This window comes from Podarcis muralis, chromosome 16, assembly GCF_964188315.1.
Source record: "Podarcis muralis chromosome 16, rPodMur119.hap1.1, whole genome shotgun sequence".
In the NCBI taxonomy this organism is placed as follows: Eukaryota; Metazoa; Chordata; class Lepidosauria; order Squamata; family Lacertidae; genus Podarcis; species Podarcis muralis.
Genome location: NC_135670.1, coordinates 40,264,307 through 40,276,612, shown reverse-complemented (window position 1 = coordinate 40,276,612; position 12,306 = coordinate 40,264,307). Strand labels below are relative to the sequence as shown.

The window sequence follows — 12,306 nt, the reverse complement described above, 5'->3', positions numbered from 1 at the left end:
GTCAGCGGTTCGAATCCCTGCAACGGGGTGAGCTCCCATTCCTTGGTCCCTGCTCCTGCCAACCTAGCAGTTCGAAAGCACGTCAAAGTGCAAGTAGATAAATAGGTACCGCTCTGGCGGGAAGGTAAACGGCGTTTCCGTGCGCTGCTCTGGTTCGCCAGAAGCGGCTTAGTCCTGCTGGCCACATGACCCGGAAGCTGTATGGCGGCTCCCTCGGCCAATAAAGCGAGATGAGCACCGCAACCCCAGAGTCGGCCACGACTGGACCTAATGGTCAGGGGTCCCTTTACTTTACTATGCCTTTACTATAACTGATGGTTTTATTGTTTGCAATTTATGTGTAGTCGATCCAAGGCACGTGTATTTAAAAAAAACTTAATGTGTTATTGGTTTATGGCAGGAGACATAAAGCTGTTGGTTTAAAACCACATAATTTATAATATAGTTTTATGGTGGGAGGCATGGCTGTTCTGAAATGGGAGGTCTGTGTGCCCTGTCTCACTGCTGTCATGAGATAAGATGCCTTTTATTCCCGATTCAGTAATGCAAATTGAGCTATATTAGGACTCTTAATAAAAGAATCAGCCATGGGCCCTGTGCCAGTCTCTCTGGACTCAACCAAGAAATGAGATATTTGTGATGGGAATTGTCATCCAAAACATATGGAGATGCCTTTGCTCTGATGCAATAGGGTGCTGGGTGGTCCAGTCATCTTGAGAAAATCAAAATGGTAGCAACGTCACAATCACACCATCATCCCAAGTGGAAAGAACCAGGCAGCTGAGTGGGCCAAATTACAGCAACTTTACCATCACGGGTCACCCACTCGTTTTTCTTAAACAAGGGGATTTTTGCCTTTGGTGTTAAGGACCAGAGGACCAGGGGTGCCAACTTGAATAAAATATTGTGGTGGCCCAGGTAAGCCCCACCCTGCATAATTGATCACACAATGTGGTGTACACACACTATTTGAATGGCAATGCCCAACAACTGGGGGGGGGCATGGCACCCTCAAATATTTTATTGGGGAGGGCAAGGCCCCCTAGGCCCCTAGGAGTTGGCTTCTATGCACAGGACCATTAAAAATATTGTAACAGGAAATGTACAGGAAATCATAAGCTTCCTGAAACATTGGAGCTGAGGTGGAGGTATGAGTCACCCTGATAGTTATCTTTCCTTCTCCTTACACCTGAGCCCACGGCCAACAGTTGTCAATACATATTAGAGGACTTTTTAGTTTGGATTATGCATACTTGTTTCCCTTCTACAGGGTTGGTGAACCTGTGACCCTTCAGTTGCTGTTGAACTATGACTCCCATAATCCTTGACTTCTGGCCATGCTGCCTAAGACTTAGGGGGCACTGAGCCCAACAACATGTGGAGGGCCACAACTTCCCAGCCCTTGCCACCCTGGTTTCTGTGCCTGTCTTAAGCACCTGCTATATATAACTGAAATCATACACACAACTGTTACTGAAAATTGTGGACGGTGAGAACCAGAAACAAAAGCACAATTGTAAGTGGTGGGGGGCGGGAATGAGAGTTTATGAAATTCAGTACAATGCAATTTTTAAGACACCCAGGCTGCGTGCATTTAACTTTCACTTAAAAAACCCAGTAGGGATATTTTTGTGTGACAATGAAGATGAACAAAGGAGTTCTGTATATCCTGCGGTCCTGTCCCTGACCACACCTAGTCCATTCCTACTTAAGCTGCCTTGTAAATACAGCGTCATTATGCCTGCCTCTCCAGATTAACAGACTCGAAGAAGATCCAGCTACATCACAAGCCTCCCACGAGCCAGACGCTAAAGGGAGAGACCAGAAACAAAGGTGCAGAGCAACTTTAAGTAAATGCCGTCATTTGCCCAGGGTAAGAAACTTCTTCTAATTTAGTTTATATCATGTAAAATATTTTAAACTTGTGGTCTGATAACTATATTGTTTTCTTCATATATATAATAAAACCTTGCATGAGATCAGCAGACATATATTGATATTAAGAATAATTAACAGATTATTAAACACAGTTTTACAAATTTATCCGATCATTGCTTTTAATAATTATTGCAGGTGCTTTGCATTATGGAAACTCAGTTCACTTCCAACAGCTTTCATATTGTGTGAGAAAAATAATCTTCCTGGATTAACTTCCTGGCTTTATTTTTCTGTTGTTGAGACAAAAGTGTGTTTCTTTAGTCTGTGACCCTCTCAATGTGTGTGTGCCTCTTAAAAAAAAAACCCTTTCATATACAAACACCATGAGATAGAATAGGATTTTTTTATCTTTATACTTAATAATGGCAAAAATGTGCAGTATGGAATAGGGCAGCCAAGCATATAAGCTCCAAAGCCCTGGGAACTGAAAGGGTGCAGCGCCCTTACTTCCCCAAAGTTTAAGGGCCACTGCAGATGGCTATGTTGCAGTAGTGCTGTATATCAATTTTACCACAATGGATTTCCCACTTTAATGCTGGTTATTTGGGGCAGATAAAAAGATGCAAGCTAAACAATATGTACTCAACCCTAAATCAAAGCAAAAGTTTTCTGCCAGTCTGTCCATTAGATGCAATTATAACATTAAATATTAAAGGAGGCTCCCTCCCTTTGGAGGAACAGACTGCTTTTTATTGGTGCATTTAGGTGGTATTAATGCATTATCCGCTATATATTGAGAGGTTTTGTTCTCCAACTGCACACAATCCATTTGCGGGGTCTAATTTCCTCATGTTTGGCTGACCCCTTTGTGTAGTAATCATTTGTGTAGATGACATATTACTTGGTCTCAAACTCCAAATTTAGATTTTGCAGAACCACTTTCAAATCTGCCCAGAGTACTACAACCATCAGCGGCCTGAGCACAGATTTCTAGCCATTAACCAACTTAAACTGTGGTCAAGCCCTGTTGAATTCAGCAGAACTTACTTATGAGTTAACGTGTATGTGATTGCTCTATTATATATATCGGCTTAGGTCACTGTTGTATATCACAAGATCAGTTTCTGCTTTACAATACATCTTTAATCCTACTTTTGTTTTGTCTCTGTCTCCCTTGCAGATCAGACTATTCCCATGCATTTATTTCCACCACATTGCAAAGCCAGAATCATGCAGGAATCGTTTGCTGTCCATTTCCTGAAGGTGCTGAAGGAACTCCTAGCTTTTGTGCTGTTCAGTTACACAGTGCTGTTAGGGGCGCTGCTCTTGGCTGGCTGGACCACTTATTTCCTGGTGCTTAAGTGACAGCTCATGTTTTCCACCAGCAGCTTACAGATGGAGCCCAGATGCACTGTCTATCCAACACCCAATCAATAAACACAATTCCATTTCTATTCTAGAGACTCGACAAGTTTATTTTGTTACCTGCTTAATTATGTACCTTTTAGATATATAAAATGCAAGGCAAATTATTTTAATTATTTTTTGGTTGGTTGATTGATTGAGGTTACTTATATGCTGCTTTTCCACAATGAATTGTACCCAAAGCAGTTTCACAGCAAACATTAAAAAACACTGAAATGAAGAGCATTGGAAATATACAAATATATAAAATACAGAACACGTGAGTAAATTCTGTCAAAATAACAAAAACAAAAAAACAATTTGGCAAACATTACAAAAAAAAACAAAAAAACCCAAACCATCTCCAAACAATATAGGCTAAAGTACATAAATATATGCCTGTTGCCTTTGTCCATGGAGTTTTCTTGGCAGGGATACTGGAGTGGCTTGCTGGTTCCTGCTCCAGGTGGATCACGTTTGGTCAAAACTCTCCACTATGACCTGTTCATCTTGGGTGGCCCTGCATGGCATAGCTCATAGCCTCTCTGAGTTATTCAAGCCCCTTCGCCATGGCAAGGCAGTGATCCATGGAGGAGGAGGAGAAGGGGACGACAGAGGACGAGATGGTTGGACAGTGTTCTCGAAGCTACCAACATGAGTTTGACCAAACTGTGGGAGGCAGTGGAAGACATGCTCTGGTCCATGGGGTCACGAAGAGTCGGACACGACTAAACGACTAAACAGCAACACCACATCATAAATACATAGTAAAACAAGTTAACCAACAGTAAAGGTTCTAGTCTTGCTGCACCCGAAGGAGCCTGGCTTAATTAAATACAATTCAGAATGACATACTGCTGGCTTTCAGGCTGCAGCTGCCTCCCATTTCCTTACTCCAGAGGAGGCTGACTGCAGCAAAAGGCAAATATCAGGGAGGGCAATGATGGTAAGTCTCTTCTCCAGCCTTCTGGAAGTACAGACTGCTGGTGCAGATCTTATTGTGCTTTTTGCATATTGTTTCAGGAGTTGGTATTTCAGTTAGAAGATCAATTACAAATTTATCCTCTGAAATTCGTCTTCTTTCTCTTGTCTCCATGGGAGTACTGCTATAAAAACAGAATCTAGTTGATCAAGCTGTAACTAGGTTCAGATGCTGACTTTTTAAATTATGATTTGTTCCCTCGCCTGGTTTTCTGCTTTTAGTTTCTCTCTCTGTTACAAAATCTCTGGCACAATGCTGTCTGGAGAAGGATTCAACCCCAGTGCAATTGTTCTCTCTAAAAATAAAAGCAACCGAGTTACCTGTGGGTCTTGTATAATTTATGTTCTTCAGATTGGGATTGTTTGCATTAAATCCTCAATAACTGCAGAGCAGAACATAAGATAAAAACGTATCACTACACCTTGTAACAGCAAAACAAAAACAAACACAAATAATAGGAGGACTTAAAAAACAGAATGTTCTGAAGGTATTTACATGGGATACCTGAAGTAATCAATGCAAATTGATATTAAATTTTTTTTTAGGAAAACGTGACAACACTTAACCTTTCTGTTACCTATATAATAGTTTCTCAACTGCTACATTGTTTATCGTGGTACCAGGTCTGCTAAGATAGTTACCTTAAACCCTGAAAGAAATTATATTTTGGGACACAATCTATGAGGAAATGAAAAAATTACTAAAAATTACATTTCACCAAAAAAAACAACAACAAAACAAAAACAAACGGAATCATTCCTTCTTGGGATTCTAACTGACAATATTCCAAAAGAAAGATTAAAATTATTTTTCTATGCAGTGACGGCGGCTAGGGTATTAATAGCCAAGTACTGGAAGGGTAACCATATACCAACTAGAGAAGAATGGCTACAAAAGCTGAGCATCTGTACTTGGAACTCGCTAAGTAGACTGAAGCCTTAAGGAACAAGTCAAATAAAATAGTCCAGAAAGATTGGGAATGCCTAAATACCCACCTATCAAGTTAAGGTTCAACAACCAAGATTGGTTGTGTTTTGAATAAACCCGTAAGTGGGAAAATGTCTCCTTATACCAAGATGAGGAATTTATTGAAATATAGAGATATTGTTTTAGTTATAGGAAATGAACCACTGTGAGGTCGATGGAAGTCAAAAACCCAAAAGTATAATAAAAAGAGATCCACCCCAGAAGGGTCAGCATCTCGGTAGAGAAATGAAATTCTGGGACGCCTATTATAGTTACGTTGTATTATGCTTATGTTCTTACTTTATGTGTTTGCTCTGTTTTCTTTTGTTTTTTTATTCAATTGAAATGTTTGCATACTTTGTTTCGTTTGTATCTGCATAATAATTCAATAAAAAATTAAATTAAAAAAAGAAGTGGTATTTTAAACATCTAATTAAATATTGTATAAATCTGAGCACCATGAAACTAACACTTAAAGTTAGCTATTCTACTATAGGTTTTAATTTGCTTAATGTTCATCAAATCTTTCAGTTTATATTTAGGGAAATGTTCATTACCATTGTAATGGTGTATAATGTATATGTATTTACAAGTTAATGTTTCTGATGTTCAGAAGGGCTGAGATCTGGTCTAGATGCCATTTTATGAAATGTTATGTTTATTAAAGAGTAATACTGTACCTGCAAGCAATGCTGGAAACTGCAGCTGGGCCGTGTGCTGTTATATTCATGTCCTGCTTGCAGGCTTCCCACAGGCAGGATCTGGTTGGTCACTGTGAGAACAGGATGCTGGACTAGATGGGTCCCCTTGGCCGGATCCAGCAGGCTCTTCTGATCTCCTTCAAGCATCACACAGGCATATGCAGATGGGACCTTTATGGGACTGTAGCTCCGTGACTTAGGACTCTATTCCCCCATACAGTCCTGCCTGGGTGGAGATCTTCTCTGGGCGCTGCCAGCCTCCCAGGCACACAGGCGAGGGCCTTCTCAGCCAGAATGGGGAGCTCCCTCCCTAGACAAGCTAAACTGGCTTCCTCCTTGTTGACTTGGGAGAGTTTGATTGTTTCAAGAGGCTTTGGGTAACCCACGGGTTTTAAGGAAAGGGCGGGTGCTGTGATGCTTTTGGTGCAACGATAATGTTTAATTGTTTTTCATTATTGATTCCTCCCTATGTTTTCATCTGTTTTATCTGTAGATGTGTTTACTCCTGTGAGGGTTTTTGCTTGTTGCTTTTATTTTGGGCTGATTTGTCATGCTGCTCTTCTGCTTCTTGCGATTTTTCATATTATTTTGATTTCATTTGCGTGCTTTTTCTGTTTTAATATGTCAGCTACTCTGGAAGTCTGAGGCCTAAATATACAGAATAAACTTGAGGCAAACTCTATTCAACATAAAAGACACACACACGAGAACAGCGCGAAAGGAGGAGGAAAGGCGCGCTTTTCCCCTCAGGGCGCAGCGAGGGCGGGGCGGGGGGGGCGGCTCGCCACGCGCACGCGCCAGGGGGTCTCTCCCGCCAAAGGATCACGTGCTAACACGCAAGAGGCCCTCTCGCCCCCCCCCCGCTCTGACCCCGACGCATGCGCAAAAGCTTGAAACCTCCTAGAGCCAGAAAAATAGCAGAGCCACAAGGGCTCAACTTCCGGTAAAGAAACAGCCGCTGGGTCATTTAAACAGATGGACTCTGCAGGACCAGACGAAAGGACGCTCCGTCCCCATAGCCGTCGACGCCAATTCCATCTCGCTCAGGATTTCCAGCAAGGCGCGTCGCCGCCCGGCTTGCCGTGTCCATAGAGGAGCGCCACTCTACACTTTCGCATCTCTGCAGCGCGCACGTTCTCCTTCCTGCTCTGCGAAGACATAAACAGAAGCAGAGCCGTTCCAGAGCGGAAGTGACGATAGAAGGCGGCGGCTTCCTAATAATGAGGATTTTTGTCGTCCTTCTAGCTGTATAAATCCCTCGTAGACCCAGCCGGGATCAGCCTCCGAGGAAGGCAACGGCGCGAAACGACTCTCGCAGAAGAAAAGGGGCGCGGAGGGCTACGTCCCTCCTTACGAAATAGCTCTATGGCATTAGCCGTGGCGCTGGTGATGACGTGTTTCCGCTGCGCCTTGACTGAACCAAGATGGCGACGGCCTGGAGTAGCCGGTGGCTGCGGAGCTGCTACGCTTTCTTCAGGTATCTGTGGATAGGAACCAGCTCCCTCCACTTCGCTCTGCTGCCCCCGCAGCTTTGTCTCCCCCCAGCCGCGCCTTTGGCTTCAGTTCACTTCCATAGCGACGTCCGCCTGGGATGAATTCGCTCCCGGAGGTGCTGCCGCCTCCTATAGGAGCGGCCCCTGCAGTGAATTAGTAAATCCTCGGGAGATAATTGAAGCGAAATTTGATCTGGACACCCAACTAAGTACAACAGAACCCAGTTTGTATTCACTGTACAAATCTCTCTTCTAACTGTTGCTATTGTGATTTTTAACTGCTCGTTCTGGACGTAGTTTGCCTGTATTGTTTTATTTGGATTATTTTGCTTGTATTGCACCGTGAGCAAATAAAGAAATCAATATCTGCATCTTCAAAGGTACAAGGTATCTTTGAAAATGTTTTATAGTCTAAATCCTGGAGGAGGTAGACTGTTTTGCAGTGACAGATGTACAGTTGAATTTTATTATTATGGTCACAGACCAGTTCCAGCTCACTTACAATATCAGGAAAATCATAAAACACAACAGGAATACATTGATGTGTACAGTTAAGGAGTTTCTGCTCAGTTTCCTAACAGCCTGACTCTTGAAATGAGAGGACTGTAAGCAGGACTTGGCTGGCAGTGGACTCCAAATATGGTGGATCTTTGCTCATTTGTCCTCCAGAATTCATATTGCTTATAGCACTTGTACCTAAGATGGATATGTTTTTCCCCCTAGGCACAGTTTTCCCATCTTGGCAAATGGTAAAGCTCGTTGCATGTCAGGATTGAGGGGACCATGGAGCAAAGTGGTAGCACTGGGGTTTGGAGTAACCTTGTCTGCAATTCCTATTACACAGGTAACCCTCTGGGAAATATTTATCGGTTACAATGGCAGGACCGAAGGTTCAACTTAATTTTTAAATTCTTTGGTAGTCTCTCTTTTTAAAAACAAATCATTTCCCTTCCATTTGGGGTTGAATTTTTCTTCTATTTACACCTCCAGCCTTTCTGTCCTTGTTACTCTTTTATTTGGAACTTGCTGCCTCCTGACATCTGTGTCTCTACTTGTTTGCAGCTGTTTAAACAGTATGTGAAAATGTGGCTATTTGTCAGGGATGGGCAGGAGCCAGAGGAATGGGAGGTGGGTGCTGTGTGAGCCAAGGGAGGCAGAGACTGGTGGTGCAAGAGGTAAGTCAGGAAGAGGAGACAGGGCAATGAGAGACAGAAGAGCTGCAGGAGGCCTCGGATATTGGAGAGACCGGGGTGCTTCTAGAGACAGTCATGGTTTTGGAAACCCCACTTTGTTGTCTCCACGCTCAAGGAGAGGCGTGTAGTGCCTGGAACAGGTAGAGCTGCTGTTGAGGAGGATCCATGCACTTCCAAGTTTAAGACAGGAGGGGATGGGGCCACACTGTAGCTCCAACTGTCCAAGACAGAGCACGGGTCTGCTAGTCGTAGGTGCCTAGACATGAGTCAGCATGAGTATTCTTGTGATGTAACCAAGTGCTTTGCTAATAAAGAACTAAAAATTCAGTTGCTCATCCTTGTTGGTCTGGTTCAACACTGTGCTCTGCCTCCACAGTTGGAGGCATAAATGCTTCTGAATACCAGTTGCTGGAAACTACGAAAGGGGAGTGCTCTTGTGCTTGAATCCTGTTTGTTGGTTTCCCACCTGCATCTTGTGAGCCACTGTGAGAACAAGATGGCCCATTGGCCTGAACCAGCAGGCTTTTCTTAGGTTCTTATTATAAGCATAGAGCACCTAGCTGCTAAGGTATCATTACTGCTTTATTTTTTTCTCATATAATTAACGGAGAAATCACAACATTTGGCTTTCCCCAATGCATTTTCTAGTTATTTTATTTGGTTATGGAAAGGTTTTAGTTTTACCAGAAGGTAAAGAACTAACAGTTCATCTATTGACAGCTGCACAGATCGCCATTAGTTATAACTGGGGGAAACCCAATGCTCTGACTTCAGATGAGTGGAGAGCTAAGGTGTGAGAAAACTGACAAACTCAGAACAAAAGAAGAAAAGCCCTGGCAATCTGTTCAGTGAAAAGTAGAGACTTTTTAATTATGTAAATATGGGATAATGTCGAGCCACATACTTTATTAGGAATTGCCTGGGGATAAGTAAACATTGTACTAGGTTTCAATAATTAGTTAACAGGTTTTACTCACAGCAGACCTACTGAAATTAATGGACATGTCTAACTTAGGTCCATTAATTTAAATGGGTTTTATCTGAGCAAACACTGGTTTTACCATTCCAGTTGTTTTAGGTCATTTTTTTCTTATAAGTAACAGATAGTATTATCATTTTGGTATCATTTTATATATTTTACACATTCGTATATATATTTATACTTTTGATTGGTGTACTCACTGTTACGCTAATACAATATTTTTTAAAGTTAATGACTTCTGGCTTTTTTCTTTTTTGCCAGCAGCCATGTCAGGTTTCCAGATCTTGAAGAGCTATTATTTTGAAAAGCAAGCTGGCAAACGCATAATATTTGTCTTTCAGAAACATGATCCAAGCTCACTTAGCAATGAAGCGTTAATCCGAAGAGCTGTGTCTTTAGTAACCGATAGCACTGGTACCCTTCTCTCTCAAACAACATATGCGTTAATTGAAGCTCTAACAGAGTATACAACGGTAAGATGCTCTGTCTCTGAACTTCTGAATTCTGTAGCATAACACGAACTTTTAGTTAACTGGGTGCTACTGAGTATGGGTTGTTTCCTGTTGCAGGCAGTTTACACCTTGGTGTCACTGTACCAGAAATACACACACCTCCTTGGGAAAATGAATTCCAATGAGGAGGATGCAGTTTGGCAGGTGATCATTGGTGCTCGAGTAGAGGTAAGGAACCAGCAAGAAACCTGGACTCAATGCATCTTTTTCAGGAACCAGTATTCCAGCATTGATATTCTGGATATGGACCCCAAAGGCCTGATTTCAAATTCCTTACTCCATTCTCACTTGAAACACAGCTTTTTTTATTATTATTTAAAAAAAGCAAAAAAAAAAAAAGCAGGCTTAACAGTGATCCCACGCATAATATTTGTCTTTCAGAAACATGATCCAAGCTCACTTAGCAATGAAGCGTTAATCCGAAGAGCTGTGTCTTTAGTAACCGATAGCACTGGTACCCTTCTCTCTCAAACAACATATGCGTTAATATATACAGCTGTAAGTTCAAATGAGAGTGGTTGTAAACGAATTGTGCCAAATCAGAAGTTTGCTTTTATTTAACCTAACCTGCTTATAAAATGTTTATTTTTGGTGGAATAAGCAAGTTCAGACGCTGTTTCTCATTGTAGCTTTTGTCTTTAGATGACTGCGAAGCAACAGGAGTACCTCAAGTTAGAATCCAGGTGGATGACTGCATTGCGCCTTTCAGAGATGGCAGCAGAAGCAGCGTATCAGTCTGGTATTATTCACTGAAGCATATCCCCATCACTGAATAGCTCCCTACTGTTGTCCTTTCCAAGGCATTTGCATCTTAGGACAAGTTGTATTCAGTTGAATTGTCTCTCAAACACTTTGGTCCAGAAGAGTGTACGTGTAGGGGTGTTCTCACACCTGATTTTGGAGTTTGGGTTGTACCATAGAAGCCCCCCCCCCCCTCCAAAAGCATATTGGAGATGTTAAAAGAAAATAGCACAACATGCATATATGTGTTTCATCAAATGCAGACCATGTTTGGAGAGATCTTTTTAAACCAGCCTCAGGATTTGTTGTCCTGTGATGTGGTGAAAGAAAATAATGGAAGGAATTCTGCAATACGGGTGCAAGGGAAGTCTGCATCTGCAACCATGTATGTCTGCACGTTGCTGTCATATGACAGCCATGTCTTAATGTGAATGACATGTGCCCATCCATGAACACCCTTGGATCTGTGCCTGGACCCAAGTCCAATCAGTGTTGTGGTGTAAAACTGCTGATTTTAACCTTACTTTTTCAGGAGCTGATCAAGCATCCGTTTCAACACATAACCACATTCAGCTGGTGAAAACCCAAGTGCAAGAGGTGCGGCAGCTGTCGCAGAAAGCAGAGACTAAGCTGGCGGAAGTTCAAACTGAGGAGCTCATGAAGCTGACAGAAGAGCCACCGTTGCTGCCAGCCGGTCGACAAGCCAGCGTGGAGGAAACCGATGAAGAAGCCTACCTGCGTGAAGACTGAAGTGTTGCTAGCCTTGAGGATTTTGCCCCCAACTTTGATGGGGGAAGGAGGCACTAAGTTTAAATACCAACCTTGTTAGCTGCAGGTCTTGGACATTGGAAGTTGTATTTCTGATTTGTGGGAAAGTGTTTCTATTTAAATCAACTATGCAAATGTGAAAGTAGCCAGCTGAGGGGTCCTTTCTTGGCTGTGGGGATCTATTGTTAGAATGGCTAATGAAGATGATTCAGTAACAGGTCCTCAAACTCTCAAAAGCCTGGAGCTAATTGTACCTTCAATTTCAAAAGGGTTGGGTTTTTTCTTTGAAAATATTTACTTGGGTTGTAAAGGAAATGAAGTCATGCCAACTATTATTGCACCTGAAATTTCACAAGTAAGTTGCCAGAAAGTCAGTTTAAAAGATAAATGTCACTTGTGTGTGTATATGCTCCCCCCTAATTATGTGAACTTTAGCAACCTCTTTTTAAAAATAAAAGTTAGTGGGACTTCTTTTAACTGTAGCTAAAGGCAGATTCTCAAAAGTGGACTATGCAGACAATAGTCCCAATATGGCACAGGTAGCACACAGTAGCTGAAGTCACACAAGGGTGTCTCATTACCACCACCACTATTACACAACCACCACCACCAACAGTAATTTAATCATTCAGTTCAGATAGCTGCACCCAGCAATGGGAATAATCTCTTGTCCTAACATTATGGAG

At 42.2% G+C, this 12,306-nt stretch overlaps 2 protein-coding genes and 1 long non-coding RNA gene across 5 annotated transcripts; 2 read left to right on the top strand and 1 right to left on the bottom strand.

Moving 5' to 3' along the window:
* Positions 1-255: 255 nt before the first annotated feature.
* LOC114586625 (uncharacterized) lies at positions 256-3,332 on the top strand. The gene is made up of 2 exons (XM_077919994.1): positions 256-1,873; positions 3,059-3,332. Exons 1-2 carry the CDS (start codon positions 1,855-1,857, stop codon positions 3,241-3,243), a joined length of 204 nt encoding a protein of 67 aa, XP_077776120.1. The 5' UTR covers positions 256-1,854; the 3' UTR covers positions 3,244-3,332.
* A 64-nt stretch (positions 3,333-3,396) lies between these two features.
* On the bottom strand, positions 3,397-7,021 carry LOC144325754 (uncharacterized). Its single transcript, XR_013390941.1, has 2 exons — positions 5,911-7,021; positions 3,397-4,646 (listed from the first exon to the last, which is right to left on the bottom strand). It is a non-coding gene; the product is annotated as an uncharacterized LOC144325754 (long non-coding RNA).
* Positions 7,022-7,156: 135 nt separating this feature from the next.
* On the top strand, positions 7,157-12,097 carry DIABLO (diablo IAP-binding mitochondrial protein). Of its 3 annotated transcripts, none has more exons than XM_028710155.2 (6): positions 7,157-7,408; positions 8,148-8,268; positions 9,941-10,072; positions 10,169-10,279; positions 10,754-10,850; positions 11,385-12,097. In XM_028710155.2, exons 1-6 carry the CDS (start codon positions 7,356-7,358, stop codon positions 11,600-11,602), a joined length of 732 nt encoding a protein of 243 aa, XP_028565988.2. In that variant the 5' UTR covers positions 7,157-7,355; the 3' UTR covers positions 11,603-12,097. The 3 variants fall into 3 exon arrangements, with proteins under 3 accessions (XP_028565988.2, XP_028565989.1, XP_028565990.1); XM_028710156.2 differs by lacking the exon at positions 7,157-7,408 and adding an exon at positions 7,514-7,648; XM_028710157.2 differs by lacking the exon at positions 7,157-7,408 and adding an exon at positions 7,545-7,633.
* Positions 12,098-12,306: the final 209 nt, after the last annotated feature.